The sequence below is a fragment of the Talpa europaea genome (assembly GCF_964194135.1).
Source record: "Talpa europaea genome assembly, chromosome: 5".
Lineage (NCBI taxonomy): Eukaryota > Metazoa > Chordata > Mammalia > Eulipotyphla > Talpidae > Talpa > Talpa europaea.
The window spans coordinates 18,425,113-18,444,872 of record NC_140071.1 but is presented as its reverse complement, the minus strand read 5'-3'; the positions used below and the strand labels follow the sequence as shown (position 1 = coordinate 18,444,872).

At 32.3% G+C, this 19,760-nt stretch overlaps 1 protein-coding gene across 1 annotated transcript in view; it reads right to left on the bottom strand.

Moving 5' to 3' along the window:
• NIPBL (NIPBL cohesin loading factor) overlaps positions 1 to 19,760 on the bottom strand; it is a gene marked incomplete at both ends in the record, with an annotated part of 99,704 nt that overhangs the window by 3,890 nt on the left and 76,054 nt on the right. Inside the window, 11 exons of the mRNA XM_084233257.1 lie at positions 1,690 to 1,836; positions 4,594 to 4,794; positions 5,343 to 5,450; positions 7,915 to 8,105; positions 8,523 to 8,696; positions 10,643 to 10,733; positions 11,236 to 11,390; positions 11,972 to 12,065; positions 12,176 to 12,316; positions 15,846 to 15,982; positions 17,470 to 17,578. Coding sequence (XP_084089383.1) covers positions 1,690 to 1,836; positions 4,594 to 4,794; positions 5,343 to 5,450; positions 7,915 to 8,105; positions 8,523 to 8,696; positions 10,643 to 10,733; positions 11,236 to 11,390; positions 11,972 to 12,065; positions 12,176 to 12,316; positions 15,846 to 15,982; positions 17,470 to 17,578 — 1,548 coding nt within the window. The remainder of the gene's footprint in view (positions 1 to 1,689; positions 1,837 to 4,593; positions 4,795 to 5,342; positions 5,451 to 7,914; positions 8,106 to 8,522; positions 8,697 to 10,642; positions 10,734 to 11,235; positions 11,391 to 11,971; positions 12,066 to 12,175; positions 12,317 to 15,845; positions 15,983 to 17,469; positions 17,579 to 19,760) is intronic.

Genomic DNA, 19,760 nt, shown 5'->3' with positions numbered 1-19,760 from the left:
AATTAGGTTCCAAGATCACATAAAACCATATAAATTTCATACCACCAAGCAACTTCCCCTGCTTTCCACCAAGTATCTTGTGAAATACCATTCAAAGGAAAACAACTTTCTTATAGATAGCAATGAAAAACAAGTTAGTGATATAAGTTACCAGTATGGTTTATAGTAAAGTTATCATAGAGAAGCAGTAATTATAATCTAACTGGAGGGCAAACAATGCCCTTGAACAATCTAAGCTTCTATCAAACTCTCCCTTTTAAGATAATATATAGCTTTTCGTAAATACTTAAACCGTTTCTTTGCTTTATGAAACATTTAGTTCTTAAAAAGAAAGAAGGGGAGAAGAAAGTCCAGATTACAAAGAAGTAACTCAAAATTTAACTATCAAGAAATAAAATGGGGGCCTCCCCGGTGGCGCAGCGGTTGAGCACTGGGTTGCGAAGCTGCCCGCAGCCTCTGCAGCGCCGGTTTGATCCCCGACTACTCCCTGGCCACCAGAGGAGGGTCCCACATGGCACGCAGACCTCTCCTGCCGCCCGCTGCTCCCACCAGCAGTGTACTTGGGTCCTTCTGCCTGCTCTGCTCCTCGCTCTGGCTCGGTGAATTCTCTCACCCTCCCGCACTTCTGACTGTACCCAGTGCTTGCATAAATAAATAAATAAATATTTAAAAAAAATCTAATCTATAAAAAAAAAATAAAATGGGGTAAATATTTACATCCACAGGAGCAAATAAAATAAAATTATATGCTGGCAAAAGTTCCTGAGAAATTATTAATTTCCTAAACTTTATGCACATAACAAACACTTAAGGATTTTGTTAAAAACAGACTGTTTCAGCAGGTCTGGGGGGTACCTGAGGTCCTACAGTTCTAACAAGCTCTCAAATGAGATTCAGTGCTTTGTTCCACACTTCAGGTAGCAAAGGTTTACATACTTCTGTATTTCAAGCCTTTGGTACTAAAATAATCAAATTATTAGTTCAATCAGGTTGAGTTTCATGACTGTGTAAAATGAGGTCCATTTGCAACATCAGGCACATGAAAATATTCCTATTAATTTATAGAGAATTTACTGAGAGTCTACTATATGCCCAGTGTCACACCAGTATTGAAAAATCACAATAGAAAAGATATATGGCTTATAATGAAAGATGAGCAGCAGATATTTTTGGGTACACAATATGCCATTTTTGGGTGAGGAAATCAATAGTACTGTAAATATTTGTGTTTCCTTGTAAGCAAGCTTTGCGCGCGCACACACACACATTAAATAAAAAATATGTATCTTCAATTGTACTACTGTGATCTATGACATTATCAGATTTATAGAATAGCATGAGATTTAAAATGGAATTTAGATGAATACATGAATGAACATCAAACACTAAACGTCACTGCTTAAAGTGAAGGAATAGAGAAGTGGTTGCTTAGCAATACAATAATTGATATATAGTGTTTTATAAAATCTGCCTAGATGATATGGAATGGAATGGTTTTAGATCTTTTTAATAGTAATGAAATGGCAACACTCATCTCCCCAATTCAAGCACTGCCCAGATTTCAATAAATTCACTTAAAAATATTTTAAATACCTGTGAAAATATAAAAAAAAAAGAGAGAGAAAACAGTGAAAATAGTATGCCATCACTTTGACAGATGCATTAAGAATAGTAATGTGTGTAACTTACCTCCTTGAATGACTGGAGTAGGTTACTACCAGAAACTGAGAGTGTAATGTCTATATGATGCATTATAAACAACGGTTCTTCTTGTGTCTGGTATGGAAAACAGGCTAGATTGTCTGCTATATACAAGAGCATATTCACTTCTGTTTTCTGTAAATTTTAAAGAAAGGTATACATATTTAGTAGACAATCTAGAAATCCACCCAAAAAACCTTTTCAAAAAAAATACTTTCACCTCAGTTAATGTTTGGGATGGGAGGGTGGAGGTGGGGAGGTGGGGAAGAATAGAGAGTGAAGAAAAATGGAGGAAGGGGGAACAGAAATGGATTTTATAAAATAATCTTATACCCATTTTAAGAGATTTCATCATGTTACTTTATACCATAATACCTGTCAAACTTTTTAGTACAGTTAAGCAGAATTCCTTGAAGTCTCTTTATAGAGTATATTAAATCTGTTATAAATCATAATTATTTGCCATTGTGTTTCTAAACCGTTTTACCCATATGGAGATTAGTTACACACAATTACTATTCTGTCCTCAAAATAACTAGTAATACATGGGTTAAAAAAACTCATATACTTATATAAGAGTTGTTAAGTCAGTGCTACCACAATTTCACACTGTAAAAACTGAGGTATGCAAGATTTAAGGGGAAAATTATGGTAACTACCAGTTGATTGCTTTAAATAGAAGAGACTATCAGCATTTCGTGATCACAGAATATAAACAGAAAGACATGTACATAAATTCCTTTAAAAGTTAGTTCATAAAAAAGAGAAAATCTAGCAATCAAAAAGCATCTCCCTTCTTATCTTAGCCTCTATCCTACCATCCAAACAACATAAAATCCAATAGCAGCAGCAACAATAAAATAAAATCCCACAGGACTCATGAAATGAACTTGCTATTAATAATTATGAGGTTATTTTTTTATTTTTCAATATATGCCAATACTTACATGTTGATGTTGAGAAAATGCAGGCAAAGAACCCTACCTTTTCTATTAGTTTTATATATCAATATATTTCCTCCTAAAACTGAAAATGTTCAGGAATCCTCTAAACTGTCTTAAAGCCCTGAAATTTAACTTGTCTTAAAAGTTCTATATTGCTCCATCCTTTCAAAAACTAACTTCTCAAAAGAATAGTTGAACGTTGCTTCCTCCTATGTCTTCCCCACCACTCATTAATTACAATAATTCTGCTGTTCCTCACCACTTGAATTTCTGTCTATCAAATATTCCACCCTGTTTAATTAGCTTCTTATTATCCTGGGCTTCTCTAACATCAGACACTATTATTCATCTTCTTGAAATGTTCTTTTTTCCCTTAGTTTTCTCTTTGTAACTCTCTGGTTATTCCTCTTTACTTCCTTTTCTAACCAATTCAGCATTTAATAAATTAAGTGCTGAAAATATTTTCCTAAAATGGCCTGTGGAATTTTATTCAAACACTTTAAATTGTTTTCTACTACCTACAAGATATTCCATAATCACACTTCACTATGACCTTTCTGCTCCAGTCAGATAACAAATTTATTCAATATTTTCCATACATATTTATCTTTGTAATTTTATCCATGTTTTTACCCTGCCTAAATAGTAGCTCCATCTCACCTAATCCCCTTTGGTCTTCTTTAGTGATTTTTCCTCCACTGAGGAAAAATTCTTTGTTACACTTCATCAGAAGAAAGCACTGCACTATGAGAGCTGTATTTCCAGTTTAGCATTTCACATGTTCAGGGGACAGAACATTGAGCTAATGACATATAGCAGATAATGAAATCACATAACAATGAAGTTCAAGAGAGAGATGAGGACAAACGCAGAATCACTGTTACAAACCATCTGACATTCAGGACATGCTAACCTTAATTATTATTTATTTCCCTTACTCTGTCTTGTACCTCAATAGAAGATCCACAGAGGGTGAGAGTACTACATCATCCCAGTATGTACTTCAAGTACAATGTACTACACGCAATGAAAGTTAATACTGACTACAGAACGATGTTGATGAGATTATATTCTAATATTCTAAAATGTGTGTGAAATTTACTTGATACATCATCTATCCAAAAGAGAGGTCTAGCAGGTATTTACGTTCTGGTAATTTAAATTTCGCCCCACCAATCAACTCTGGTGTTAGAATAGCAACAAAATCAAGCCATTAAGTTAATCAAAACAGAAAAAAATTCTTTTATTCTTTTTAAAGCTTTTATACAAGGACAAATCAGCAATATCTATGTGGGCAGATACCACATTTGCCCTTGTTTACTATTTCATTTTTACTTCTTAGCGCGGAAGCTAGCACATAGCAGATGCTAAATAAATATTTATGCAAAATGAATGAATACATTAAGAAGGTTAAAGAACAGAATATTTTACTTTCTTTGCTCATGGTCCTGGCCAATGTAACTTGCTGTGTAACAACCCAAAGTTCAAAATTATAATTACATAAAAGTGGGTTCTTCATTAAGGAAGGCAAGTTGAGCAAGTGGAAATATTAGCAGCCAAAAACCTAAATAAAGCTTGAGCTGTTCTTCAAATATTATTCAAGTCCAATAAAAACAAGGGCAATTTCATCTTATTTATTTAGGTAACCTAACCATGAAAGTAAAAGTTTAGTAATGTAGCTTATTTAAAGGTATGCTTACAAGAACTACTATCAAAGTTTCTATGATAATCAATATGGCAACATAAATTTTATCCCTCAACTTATTTTCATACCAAGATTCCCCTTTAGTTTTGAATCTATCCCTTGTAAGTAATATAGGAGATTTAAATAAAACAGTTAATAGTCACTATTATTTACTAAAATGGTAACATTTAAAAAGTGCTGACTAATCAGGCATAAAATTTATTGAACTTTTTTTTTTTAAAGTAGTAAGTTTTTTATGCTTACTGCTGTATCATCAAAGAGGTTGAGTAAGGAAATTAGAAAGGCTCGTCTGTGCTGGCGGTTTCCACGGATCATGGAGTAGAGATGTGAACACAAAGCACTGGAGGATTCGTCTTGCCTGAAGCCCCTTACAGGGTCTTTTAGGCATGTGTTGATTGCCTGTTGTACCTGGTAAGACATCTTCATACCAGCCACTGCTTTCATCTGAAATAAATAAATTCCTCATTTTTTTGTCACAGAAATCAAAAGTCAAACTAAAAACATATATTTGAAGAGATGGGAAGTTGCACTTCTAAAACTTCCAGTATTATAAACCAATGTTTCTTGAATAAAAAAATAATAAAATTAAAATATAATTTGAGCATTACAGTCTGAGGCTAACTTCATTATTTGGTTTCTTATTTAAAGTAAGGTTAATTGCAGACTGCAAATGCTAGAAGGAACTTTAGGGATCATCTATTGCCATTTCCTCATTTTACAGAAGAAAAAAAATCAAGACCCCAAAGAACCACTGCAGCCACATAGTATACACTAGAACAGAAGCATGCTGATTTTTAGTTGGATGTCTCCATTCTTAAATGTTATCTTTAATATTGAACAAGAACAAACATGTTAGGGGACAAACTTAGAAGTAGTTAGTAGTAAGCAAAATATTTTACTATAATTGAATTGTGGGTAGAACATTTACCAAAGAAATGGTTTATCAAAGAAAGCTTGCTTACATTTAGGTTATATGGTTTAAAAATACATACGTGAATGAACCCAGCATATTTTTTGTCTATTTCCACAAGTTGCTGATCAGCCTTGTTCCGCATAGCTGGCTCTGGGTCTGTGCCCATAGCAATTAAATATGGAACACACTAGAATAAAAATAAGGATTTATAAGACACTGGATTAGTAAAAGCCATATATATGTAACATATGTTAAGAATCAGTGCATTAACAATGAATTTAGTTCTCCGCCTTCCTATAAATACCATGTTTTTTTAAAAATAATTATTAATCTTGGGCCTCCCTGGTGGCGAAGCGGTTGAGCACTGGGTTGCTAAGCCGCCCACGGCCTCTGTGGCGCCGGTTCGATCCCCGGCTGCTCCCCGGCCACCGGAGGAGGGTCCCACATGGCGCGCAGACCTCTCCTGCCGCCCGCGGCTCCCCTCAGCAGTGTAGTTCGGTCCTTCTGCCTGCTCTGCTCCCCGCTCTGGCTCTGGTGAATTCTCTCACCCTCCCGCACTTCTGACTGTACCCAGTGCATGTATAAACAAAAAAACAAACAAACAAACAAACAAATAAATAAAACATGCCTCTATAAAAAAAAAATAATTATTAATCTTCCTTTAGATTTACCATAAAGCATGAAAGTACTGGTCAAATATCAGCAAATACTGATATGATGAAATTTAAATAATTTTAGCATGAGTTTAAAGGTCTCCTATACTAAGAATAATGATTTGAGATTATGATATGTACTACAAATCAGGCAAGTTTGACTGAATTTACTATGTAAAGCTAATATAGGGCAAAAAGAAATGTGTCTTCCATACTCAAAACTAGGAAAATATAAACTCTTTCCTCAAAGTTGATTTTAGATATAGCCTCAATGATCCAGAGAGTCGGACCCTTAACGTTAGGTAACAGTCATATTTGTTATATTCTAAATTCCAGAAATCCCACCATTTAATGTTAAGTAAGTATGAAACAGAGAGCCGTGGAGGCCAGAAAAACACCACCACACTAACTTGAAAAAAATAAAGTATTAACTGAAATGGATGGTTGCTAGTTAAATTCTGAATGGGGAGGGTAGAGTTGGGGGGGGGGGAAGTCCATGAAGAATTTTATTGGTTAAATTGGCATAATTTGAAACTGGACTATAAATTAGACAATAGTGTATCAATGTTAAATTTCCTGAATTTGAAGACTGCATTACTGTTTCTAAAAGAATGCCTTAGGTTTTGAAAATATATGCTAAAATGTATAAAGGTAAAGAATCACAATAGCTGAAACTTACTATCAAATGATTCAGAAATAACTATGTACAAACAGAGATAAAGCAAATGTGGCAAAATGTTCACAAATGGTGAATACAGGTGAAGAGTACAGAGAAGTTCATTGTATAGTTTTTGTAGGTGTTAAATTTCAAAGAAAAATTTAAAGATATAGATATGATTAAAAAAAAAAAAAGACAACCACTAAAGGTCATTTCGAATATAAGCAAAGAGCCTTAAGTTTCTCAAATGTGAGTCTTAACATACTCCTGTATATTTCAGTAAGTGATTTTGATGATGATAAACCACTATCATGAACAGACTAAATATTCACATTCATTAGTTTATTTTGTTTTAGGTCACATGGAAAAAAAGCAGCATATTTTAATAAAGGATGTTTTAGAAAAAGTTTGATAAAAACAGCTAAAATAAATTTTTTTAATTTTATTTTTATTTATTATTTTTTTAAGATTTATTTTTTATGCATACAAGAACTGGGGTACAGGCCAGCGGAGCGTGGGCTGAGAGGATTCACCAGAGACAGATTGGGGAACAGAACAGGCGGACTGACTGAAAAATACTGCTGAGGAAAGCAGTGGGCGAGAGAGGAAAGGTCTGCTACGTCATGTGTATCATCTCCTTGGCCCTGGCTGGGGATCAAACTTGCGTTGCAGTGGCTGTGGGTAGCTTCACAGCTCTGTGTCTTAATCCCTCATGCCACTAGGGAGGTCCCTAAAATAAAAATCTTGAAGGAAATATAGGCTTTGTTTAGCTAATAAATTCATTTCTGTAACTCTGGTATTCTCTTGAACATGTCAAATGATGAATACTGCTCCATCAGCATTAGATGTTAATTCTTAGTAGTACCAGTTTTTATTACATCAGTAATCCTCATATCAATGCTTTCAGGTAGTAGATAGCTGATTTACCTCCAATTTATATATGAGGAATTTGAGATTAGATTATATAATTTACTTTTTCTCCATGAATTAAAAACTACCCTGTTTAAGTTACCTTATATTTATAATCCCAGTTAATTCTCTTGACATTGTGTGCTGTTGATTCTTAGGGATAAAAGGCAACATGGATTAAAACAAACCTCTCATCCCTACTTAGAAAAATGATTCCAAGAGTTTAGTCTATAAAGATAAACAGAAAACTTGTTTAAGAAAGGCACTATGAATATCTGAGAATCTGGCAGCAAAAACAACCTAAAACTTGGAATCTAAATAGTTTAAAACAATAACTAAGATGAAAAAATAGTTATTTTCTAGTTACAATGTATCAAATGACATCAACTCTGCCTCTTTTAATACATTCTGCTGCAATAAAACATACTTACCTGAACTGGATGAATTAGACCTTGGTTTAGAGTCAATGCAATGACATTTAGGGCAAAGTGGCGTACACTTGATTGGGTGTGAAAAAACGCCTCAAGCACCTGTTTGAGGTAAAGCTGCATGATGGAACTACTCATCCCTGAGGAAACATCACCCATCTCTTTTAAGTCTTCCTGTTTTGCAACTTTCTTCCCTACAAAAGAAGTAAACATACTTAAGAACAAATATATCCTGACTTAAACTAAATATACCAATTAGAGTACAACCCAAAGCACAAAATATAATAGGAAGTGCTCTAGCATAATGGCTTTCAATGTTTTTTGGTTTGGTCACTGTCAGAGGCCCCTCTGAGAGCCTGCTGAGAACTACAACTCCTCTCCTACCTCAGAATGCTAATCTGCACATATATTAAAATTTGCAACCTATTTTAAGGAGTTTAAGAGTACCTTAGTATCAAGCCACAGAAATGAAGATTCATCTTTAACTGAATTCCTTTACTGAATAAAGAAATTTAGATATCTGAATTTAAAAAATGTCCGTATCACAACAGGTTGTATTATTTAAAAAAAAAACCCAAAAACTACAAAGCAAAACACATGTTTACACTTACAGTCTCTATCTGCCTGCTGCATACGTGTATCCTCTTCTTGTAGGTAGGTCTGGAGATTTTTTAACACTTGTATTTTTAAATTTACTGAGGAGTTCTTATCAGATAAAATATTATTATACAGATTTTTCACCTCTTGCTCAAACATTAGACTTGGATGCTGAATAAAGGCAAATCCTAAAGAGAGGAGAAAAAATATCTCTGGAAATATTTATATTAAAATTAAACATAACATTTAATGAAAATGTCAATAAATTATATAAAGAGCTCCTTATTTCAAAAAAGTAAACTTAAAATGACTGGAAGAATATGCTGGTGGCCTTACCTAGAGAAGTATTACAGCAGGTACTTCTTTCCCCATGAATTAAAAACAAGAAATTGCATTTCAAAGGAGAATTTCACACAAGAGGAAACCTTGAGGAGGGAGCAGGGCCTAGTGGCTAGGGGAGTGGATTAGGAGTCAGGAGTCTTGGGTTCTATTCCTGGCTCCACCACTGACTTGTAGTGTGACCTTGGGTGAGTCACATAATCTCTCTGTGCCTCAATTCTCCATCTGTAAAATGGGGACAATAATATTTACCACCCACCTACCTCAAAGGGATGTTTTCAGGATTTAAGAGGTAATGTCTGCAAACATTTTTTAAATCCCTAGCAGAAGATACTATATTAGCATTATTTTTAAAAAGTTGAAATATATCTATTTGATGAAACAAGAATAATTTTAAAAATAAGAGGTAAAAAATAGAATCCAGTTATTTCTCATATGGCATTATAATGAAGCCACAATGCTAAATTCTAACCACAAGTTAATAAGTAGCAAAATAATATTATCCATGTTTATTTGCACAAAATGGTTATTTTCATATGAAAATAAGATTCTTGATGACAGAAAACATTATTGATTCCAAATAACAAATTAAACTCAAAGCATAGAGTGATCAGATAACTAGCCCAAGGTCACACAGGATAACTATGGCCCAGGCAAGATGTCTTTATTAACTGATCTGGAAGCACTCTTTTCTGGAGAGTGATGCTTAAGTTAAAATATCCACTATTTGTTCTCTGAATTAGATAACACAATTATTTTTGCCACTTTATATAACTTATGTCCAGATTGACTATTCAAAGGAACACAAAGACTTGAAGGTACTAATGCATCAGTACAACTCCCCAGTAAGTTCTACATGAAATTTAACTACAGTTTGTTATATGTGATTCTCTGAAAGAGATGGAGTAATAAGATTTAATTTTTTAAAAATTAAATCAGTAAACATTTAAGGAGATTTAAGTAATTTAGAACATTTTATTACTCATTTTTATATAATCAATTATAATGTAAATGATATTCTAAGCATATTAAATTATAATGCTACCAATATCAAGTTTCCAAATAAGTTACTAATCTCATTGAGTAACTTTACATGTACTGCACAAAGTAAAATCAAAAACAACAAAACAAAATATAGAGTTCATCATTCAATTCAGGCACTTTAATTCTATTCTTTTTATATTTCCCCCAAATCCCAGTATTTTACCAGATAAACCCACAAAGACCTAAACTTCTGTATAGATGATATGTGTCTATTACATCAATGCTCCTGGAAAAATAATATAGAGATTATAAATGGACAGGTATATGTAAACTGTCCCTTCTAGGTTGCTTACCATATGCTTCTATATAAATAAAATGAAAGTATACCACCTATTGTTTTAACTGGAAGTGGCAGATATATGTGACAAATCATGGCAAAGAAAAAGAATAACTGAAAAAAATCCAACAGCAAAAAATTCTTCTACATAATCTTTCTTTTTCAAAGTGCTTTAAATAAATGTTGTTATGAAACCCTACGAAGTAGATGTAGGAGATAGTACTGTCATATCTTTTTACTAACAAGGAAACTGATGAACAGAGAAATTATGTGACTTGCTCAAGGTCACCCAGGAAGTCATTGGCTGAGCCAAGAATGGAACCCATGTGGCTTTAACCCCTGTCCTATATTCCATACACCAGATCCTACTGAAAATAGAAACATACTTAAATAAGTCAGTAATTTAGCCTCACAATATTTTAAAGTATTGCTCTACCTCTAATAAAAATTATAAAGAAATTATATTTAACTTACCTAGACCGATGATGGCTTTTGTTTGTACTTCTTCATCTGAGTGTTTTGTAAAATACATCAATAGTTCAAGAACTTTATCCTTTATGTTAACCTAACGAGGGGTGGGGGAGAAATCACATTAAAATGTATAAAGAAGATAATTTTGATCAGTTTTCAATTGTAAAGGAAAAAACTAAAAGAAAACAATGAGAAATTCCATATGTGAACTTAATTATAGAACAAATCACCAATAAATTTATAAATTCATAATTTTAGAACAATGGCATTTAAAATAATGGACTGTGACAAAGAACTTCATGCCACAATGTATGTCAGTATACTGCTTACCCATTGAGAAAGTTAAAAACAACAACAAACAAGCTGATAGAAATAGTGTGTTCACTGCTACAAATCTGACAAAACTTTTATGTAAACTTTTAATTTGTTACAGACCAATAACAAATACTTCATGGATCAGAAATCAGTCGGTGAACCACATTTTGAGTAGCAATGTTTCAAATTTCTCTTTCCTGGGTTATTACAGTTATTTCCATTTTAGTGTCACACAGCTCTAATTTTATAGCATACAAATCAATTAACATTAGACTTTTTACCTTACTGTTGCCTTTAAAATCTTCCAGATCAAAATCAAAATGCCGACACAGTGCTCCAACAGTGAAAAGGGATCTAAGAAGTGCTGGTTTGTTTGTTAGAAGTGAAGTGTTATTTGGGTCCTCTTGGTGCTGACTTTTTAATTTTGAGATGGCACCTAATAAACATGAGTAATATTTTTGATAATAAACCCATTACCCTTGAACTATTAAGTCCAAGTAATTTCCATTATTGAGTTACAATTAAATTTTACCTATGGTTTTAAGTATTAGATATATCTAAGAATATGAGGGTACTACTCAGAGTATAAAAGAATAAATACTGGGACCCCTCTGTTGGCACAGGGTTTAGTTTTAGTGCTATCACTGCTATGCCCTGAGTTTGATCCCTGGCCAGGGAGCTAACCTACAAAGGGTGCAGCAGATCTCTTCTGTCTCACCCACTGCTCCCTTCAGATTTCAGTAGATCTGTCTGTTCTGCTCCCCACTCTGTCTCTGGAGAATCCTCTCACCACCCCCACCCACCTCTGGCCTACACCCAAGGCCAGAGGGTGTAGATAAATAAATCTTTTAAAAAAAAAGAATATAAGAAAAAACATTTAAATTCTACTTTGTAACAATGGGCACAAAATTTGCCAACATTTACTTATGAGGGGAGAAATTTCTGAACTGTACTAGATTATTAAAGGGATACAAAATAATTAGCAGAGTAATTTTAAAATCTAGGCACTGAACTTACCATAGTATCGATTGAAGCAGGCCCATACAAATTTAAAATTCTGTGTCACTTTATTTACAACTGCCCCAAGACAACTCACACAATGTTGCACTACCTAAAAGATATAAAAATGTTACTATTTAGATAAAGGTAAAAATACAAGATTAGGTTGCAATTTGTGAATTATATACTAGTTGGTACAGAGATGGTAAATCAAATGCTTACAGTCATGCCATATTTGATGATAAGCTTCATTAGATCTTCTTCAATTGTGGCAAGGAAAGTTTCACTTGGATGTTCCATTAGTGGTACAACCAGCTCTAGGATTTTTGCGACATTGCAGATAACCATGAAATCATTTTGTGTCTATAAGAACAAAATTAGTGTTTTATGAATGTCAAAATCTAAAAAAAAAAAAACAAAAAACTATACACAAATTTATGTATTGGGGGTTGAGATACTATGTATGAAAAGTTTCAGTAAAAAAAAAAAAAAAAACTATTAGAAAAGAACTTTTTTAAGGTTTGGAGGGAAGAATACCAGACAGTGTCAAGAATCCGGATTCTAACTCTGTTACTCACTAATTTACCATGTAACCTTTGGGCCACTTAATTACAATGCTATAAAAAATTTATTCTTCTTTCCCTTAAAATACAGCACAAGTCAATTCTGAACAAAGATATTTGACAAACTCACACAAATCACAGAATAAACTTATAAGGCATAATAGATGTACTGACATATCTAAAAGTAATACCATAATGGGTTTAGTTAACATTTATCATCATATATACACAATAAAAAGAATAGATAAAAATGTTTTCACTGTGATGAAAGTGCTTAGATCTACTTAACTCTCTACTTAACATCACACAGCATAACATATAATGTTAACTAAAATCTCATTATTCTATATTCTATCCCTAGTACTATTATATATTATAATTGTTAGGATTAGAATTATTCTTACTGGGATATGTTAACCCTATAGCTCTCAACTGGGGATGAGTATATCCTTTAAAGGATAGTTGGCAAATCTGGAGTTATTTTTGATTGCCAAGACAGGGGTGTGGGGTATCCCATTGGATAGAGGGTAAAGAGCTGCTAAATCCTATAATGTTCAGAACAGTTCTTGACAACAAAGAATAATTAGGCCCTAAATGTCAATAGTGTTGAGGTCAAGAAGTCGTGTGTTAACTCTCTTTATGATAGATGAAAACGTAGAATTCCAGAACTAGGTATAAGATCATTTATTTTAAAATTTAAAGCATTTCTGAACTTTAAAGCATTTTTAACTTTAGTTAAAAATACTAAGCAATTTCAAAAATATACACAAAGCATTTTTAAAAAAAAACTCCAATACTATTAGAAAATTTATAATTAAAGGTCCCTGTCCTCTCTAGTCACCTAGATTCCCTGCCCAAAAAGAAACCAAAACTGTTTTGTTTTTTGAATGAATAAGGTTTTTAAGATGTTTTTATCTAGCATTCCCTATTCTTAGCAAGCTGTGCCCCTATTCTTAGCAAGTAGTGCCCCTCATTTTTTATTTTTAGTTTATTAAAATCACTAGTTACTTTCCCACCTTACATTCATTCTTCAATTCCGTATTCACAGGATTAAAAAAAAAGGGAAAAGATGAATACTTTTAAGAACCAGAAACCATGTCAGTTCATGACATCTCCCATTCCCACTTCGTTAACAAATAGGGGATCAGTTAAAGAGGTAGGTTTAGGGATGGAAGAATGTTGTCCAATAAGATAAATTCATTTGAAATCACTGCCAAGATTTTGAAACCAATTTTAAAAATCCTGGAAAACCAAGTAAAATGTAATCTTAAAATCCAGAATAAAAGTTTAAAGAAAAGATGGAAATCATGAAATAAAAGAGCAGCAGAATATAATGCTAAATCTGAAATAAATATCCATGTAACATAACATGGTTCAATATCTAAAGCAGTTAAAGTTTTCAAGGAAATAAAAGGACAATTCAAAGATAAAATGGGTAAATGATACAAATGGCTCCAATCACAGAAAATCAATTCAACTGGCTAATATAAAAAAGCAACTCAACCATCTAAAAAGTCTGGGAAAGCAAACTGAAGCAACAATGAACTATTCCTTTACACTTATTACAAAAACGACAGATTATTACGTACTGCTCTCTGATTTAAAATATGTCCATCAGCAATCTGGCATGATCTATAAAAAATTTCCTCAACCTAGCAAGTCCATTCCTCAGAGTCTACCCCAAAGAAATAGAAGCACCAGTATTTAAAGGTATAAGAATATGTTTGTCAAGGAATTATTTGTAGTGGCTATTAATAGGAATTAATGTGAATACTTGCCAAAATGGGAAATGATTGCATATATCATGACATCAACAAAATGGGTAATATGTAACTATTCAAAAGAATGGAATATATCAATATCAGGTGACTTAAGATTATAAAAATGCCTAAAAGTTATGTACATAACATGATCAGATTAAAGAAAAAATGGTTGGTCAATTTATAAATGAATGCCTGTGTTTACAATTACAGAAGCATGGATAAAGCATGCAAGGATACTACAGGGTGCTTATCCTGAAATGATAAGGAATAAAAATGGAGTGGGGAATGTAGGATATATAAACCCCCCCAAAATTAGAAAGTATTATCAGATATAAAATGATCTTGTTTATATTTATATATGTATATATACATATATGTATTAAAATTATACAAAATGTTTTCAAAGTAATCTTGCTTTAAAAAAATAATTGTTCAAATGAGGATTATTTATACAGGTTAAATTACTGTCCAGAATCTAGATACAAAGTGACACAGAACTGAATTCTAGCTTGGGACTGGTATTAAACAGTGGGCACATTATATTCTCTAAGCTTTAGTTTCCTTTGTAAAACTAAGATAATAATTGTAACTTTTTCACAAAGTAAATGAGCTAATGCAGGTAAAATGCTTCACACTGCTTAATACCATGCTGAATAAATACTGGCTATTATCATTAGCACAGATTACACTTTAATCAATTTATTTCTGCAACTAATATAAACCAAAAGAATTAGGGTCTCAGAAGTGTATCTATTTTTAATGCAATTTATTTATCATATATTGTGCTTTTCTCAGTTTTTAAAATTTTTCAGGACATCTTGAGATTTTCACTTAGAATCTGTTCATTTAGATCACCAAACTCATAACTGCAAAATAAACTTAGTAAAGTTAAAATTAGCTCCACAAGAAAAATGGGAACATAGTAAAAAAAAAAAAAAAAAAACTATTTAAAAAAAACAACCTATTTACATTTACAGTTTTTAGAATGTTTTAAAATTTAGCATTTGTAATGAACCACTTAACATATTGTCTTATAAGATCTGGATTATATTATTTAACTAATGATTATTTAATTTTACACCTGATTTTATGAAAATGTAGTGTGTATATTAGCTTGAAACAATAGCCTAACATAGCTGATAAACTAGTTTTTTCTGTATTCAATGTTAGTGTATCATAAAAATGAATAAAATGTATTTATTATATAAAATGTATTAAAAGTGCTAAATGCAAAGCAAATTCAGAATCCGTAAGATACTAAATTTTTTTATCAATAGGAACTCTGGCATATTTACAATTACCTTTGTGGTCTTACAACAGTTAGACATTATTACAACATTTATTAAGTATTTATTGAGTTTGGCTTGAGACGTTAAAGAGAAATGGAATCTGAACTTTATAACAGAAGAACAATGTAGATAACTTGCCATAAATATTATACTATATATATGTGTACGTGACACTGTTGATCTGTTAGTGATAAAGTGGATGATAATATGTGAATTCTAAATTTAAAATACTACGTGATTTATGTAAGACAGAAAAATAAGACAATACTATACTTACACTACATTTAGTGGTAAGATATGGTTGCATAGTCATGGCATGTTTAACCATGAGCTGGGGTCTTATTTTGCTGAATAAAAACAAAGTGGTTATGCAAGCTACCAATCTTCCAGAATTCACACCTTTATTGTCAGAGTCTGGAAAAACAAACAGAGAAATAAGACACTAAAATATAACAAGGCAAAGGAAATTATACAGATTATTTAAATTGTTCAATATCATCCCCTGAATAGATTTAGCAGATGCTTTAATACAACAGATTAGCATCCTACCATACCAGACTTCCTGTATTTCATTTCTTAATAAACTACATTGATTAAGAGTATAAACAACATATATTAAGAACAAAAGACAATGAGGCTGTACTATGGAAGGCAAGTTTTACACTGAAGAGAGTAGGAATGAAGTTAAAAAGTGAATTTAGGAAGTTCAGGCACAGGATTTTGGGAATAAATAGCTGTTGGTTATATCTAAAATGGATGGAAGTAATTATGGGAAAGAAAGTTAGCAAAGGGTGGAGACAAAAACAATTTAGCTAAGGATACTAGGGGGAAAAAGATGCTGCTGTGACTGAAGAATGTTAAAAGATGGGTGACAAATTAAGAAGTTGGACCAAAGTTACATTAGAAAGGGAAAGTAAATAAAATGTTATTCTGGAGGGAGGAAAACGTTGCTAGGTAGGAGATACAATAGTTCTTAGGAGGAAAATTAGTTTTTAGAAAAGATTAACACTTTTTAACATTGTCAACAGTATCACCTTTAAAATTCAGGACAGGGAAAAATAGGGTAAACCGAACAAGGAAATAAAAAAAAGAGGTACATATGAAAAATGAAAAAAAAATTAAAGGAAAAAACTGTGTAAAGAATATAAAGTATATCAGTAATTTCCTGAAGTCCCTCTTATTAGTACCTCTGTTAGAGGTAATTCTATTAGAGGCTCTGGTCCCCAATTCTGGAGAATGAGCAAGGCTGTTGTTCCTCATTTGTGTACATTAGGACAGGGGAAGTTATGTTAATCTTGTGTGCTTTAAGCGGTATCAACTATGACTTTTATAGTTTTATATAATTTATATTTTGATTAATAACATCAGGATTGTGACTGATAAATATGGTAGATAATAGAAAATTAGGTATTTAAAGAATCTGTCAATTAAAAAATATTAACTTTCTAATGCAAGATTAAGCAACATTTATTTAACAATTATAAATAATATTAGAAATGAACTACAAATCTTGAAAAAGCATTTTTATAGTAGTTAAAAAATAATTTCATTTTGAGAGAAAATTTTACATAATTTAAAAGATACAAATTTTTTTTTTTTATGAGTGCCACTAGTTAAATTCATAGTGGGTCCTGAACTTTTATTTCTGTTCAGTATGACATTTAAAATTATATGCTATTGAAAGATACGTGGAAAAGATGAGGTCTGAGCTTTTATTAAATTTCTCTAATAATCTCAGTCAATCTTAATAACATAATCTAAGATGCATCATCAAAGAAAAACATTTAAAAATGAAGTATTTAATTATGAGGCTAACCAGAGGCAAAAATGAGAAATGTGCCTGAAGTATTTTAAAATAGCTTATAATATCAATTTAATGACCAATACATAAAATGTCTTACCAGCTAGAGATTCCTCATATTTAAGAATGTGCTCAACTAGGTTATCAACAAGTTGAGTACAAGCTTTCTTCACAGGTTTATATGAGGAATCCTCTTCCGACTTCAACAACTATATATGTATATATACAAAAAAAAAAATCCAGTATAATTAATAATTAGGCAATTATATAAATGCATTAAATGTGTTCATAATAATGAGCTTTTAAATATTCATTAACAATTTAATGCTGAAAATGCACATAAATAAAACAAAAATATTAACAAATGTTTTAAAATATAAACCATTGATTTATAAATATTTTCAAACAATTTTAATATGAAGCATTTAAACTGCTGTGTGCAGGACCTGGAGTAAAATATGAGAGAAATGAGAAATGTGACCTTCCTTTAAGGGTATCATTCAATGCCAATTTTAATTTTTTTTTTAAGAATTAGAATTCTATTCCTCATTTCAAGTCCTCTGATATCTCAAAAAAAGTATATTATGGGTTAATTACATCTTTTATATAATTATAACTACATATGAATCGCACTTAAAATTCTGCAATTAGAAAACAATTATAAGCCTAGTTTTCTGCTCTATGCTATCTTTTACCAAATTATTATTAATAATGCTAGAAAAGTATTATGAATAATAGACTGGGAAAGAGATCTAACTAAAGCTGAAAAATGAAATCAATCTAATTTTACACACCCACAGGTCAACAGCAACATCTAAGATATATCTGTTTTGTTAATAAAAATCAACTAAAACAATTCTGGGAATATTAAAGTTGAAATGCACATTTGATTTCTGTGACGAGTTCTTCCACTATTATTCAATATAACTTTCTGCAATGATAAAAATGTTCTATATCTGTTCTGTCCAATATGGTTGTCACAAGCTACTTGTAGCTACTAGACACTTAAAATACAGCTAGCGTGACTGAGGAGTTAAAACTAAGTAAAAATTCAAATAAAACCCACCACATATGGGGGCCTCCTTGGCGGCCCAGGGGTTACAAGTCAGTGCAGTTCAATCCCAGGCCAGGGAGGTGACCCACAGGGCACAGTAGACCTCTCCTGACTTGCCTGCTGCTCCCCTTAGCAGTGTATTTCATTAAATCCGCCTGTTCCGCTCCCCACTCTTGTCTCAGGTGAATCCTCTCACCCCCTGCACCTCTGGCCAACACCCCAGTTTTTCTACACAAAAATAAATAAAAATCTTAAACAAAGAAACCCCATCACATACGGCTAGTGTTGGAAAGCACAAATTTAAGCTTTCACTACAAGAGGATTAAAATAACTTAGAGCAATCAACAACATTCATTGCTCTCTCCAAATCATTGCTCTCTCCAATTTAAAAGACAAAAACACAAAATAAAGCAGAAAACTTCATTTTACTTAGTGTCAATCCTGAACCACAAATTTTCCTTGTTCTGCTCCAGACTCAACTCCTCAAACAGCTATTAAACTAACAAGCTAACCTGGTCTTTTTCAGACAGACGTAGAAAATAATCCCCTTATCCCTGCTTTTTATTTTTCCTCTCCAAGATACCAAGTATACACAAAGATAATAATCATAAATTTTGGCTCATGACACAACATCAACACTGCTATGTGCCCTTCTAATTTTTTACTTACAAATATAATGATGCATGGCAATCAGATTCTAGAAATAGAATACGTCCTATGATTTATATTTTCCAAAATGCTTCATCCCTTATTCCATCTTCCTATTTCACTTTCAGAGTAACCAATGACAGGAATTTTATTTTCTTGCTTCAAAAATTGTCTAAGTAGTACATTGTTTATATAGCTTTCTTCGATTTTCAACTTCTAAAAATATCATGCTGGATGTAGTTTCCTAAGACCTGCCTTTTTCACGCAACATCATGCCACTAACTGTAATCCAGATTGTTGTGTGTAGCTCTATATTTTATTCATCTTTACTGCTATACAATAGGCCATCACATATCTATACTGCAATTTATCTATTCATTCCTCTGAAGATAAGTGAACAATTTTAGTGGTATAATGAGCATTCTTTTGTTTTCTCCTGGCACACATATACAAAATACCTTGAAGTGGAACTGCTGAGTCACACAATATATGAATAGTCAGCTTTATGAAATAATGCTACATTGGTTTTCAAGATAGTTGTATATTTTCTGAATTACTAGCAGCTTTTAAGAGATAACTATTTAATCCATTTCCATTATTTGTTATCAACTGACTTCTCAATTTCGGCAATCAAATGGGTGTAAAATCTGATCTTGATTTGTCTATCCTATATTAATAAGGCTGAACAT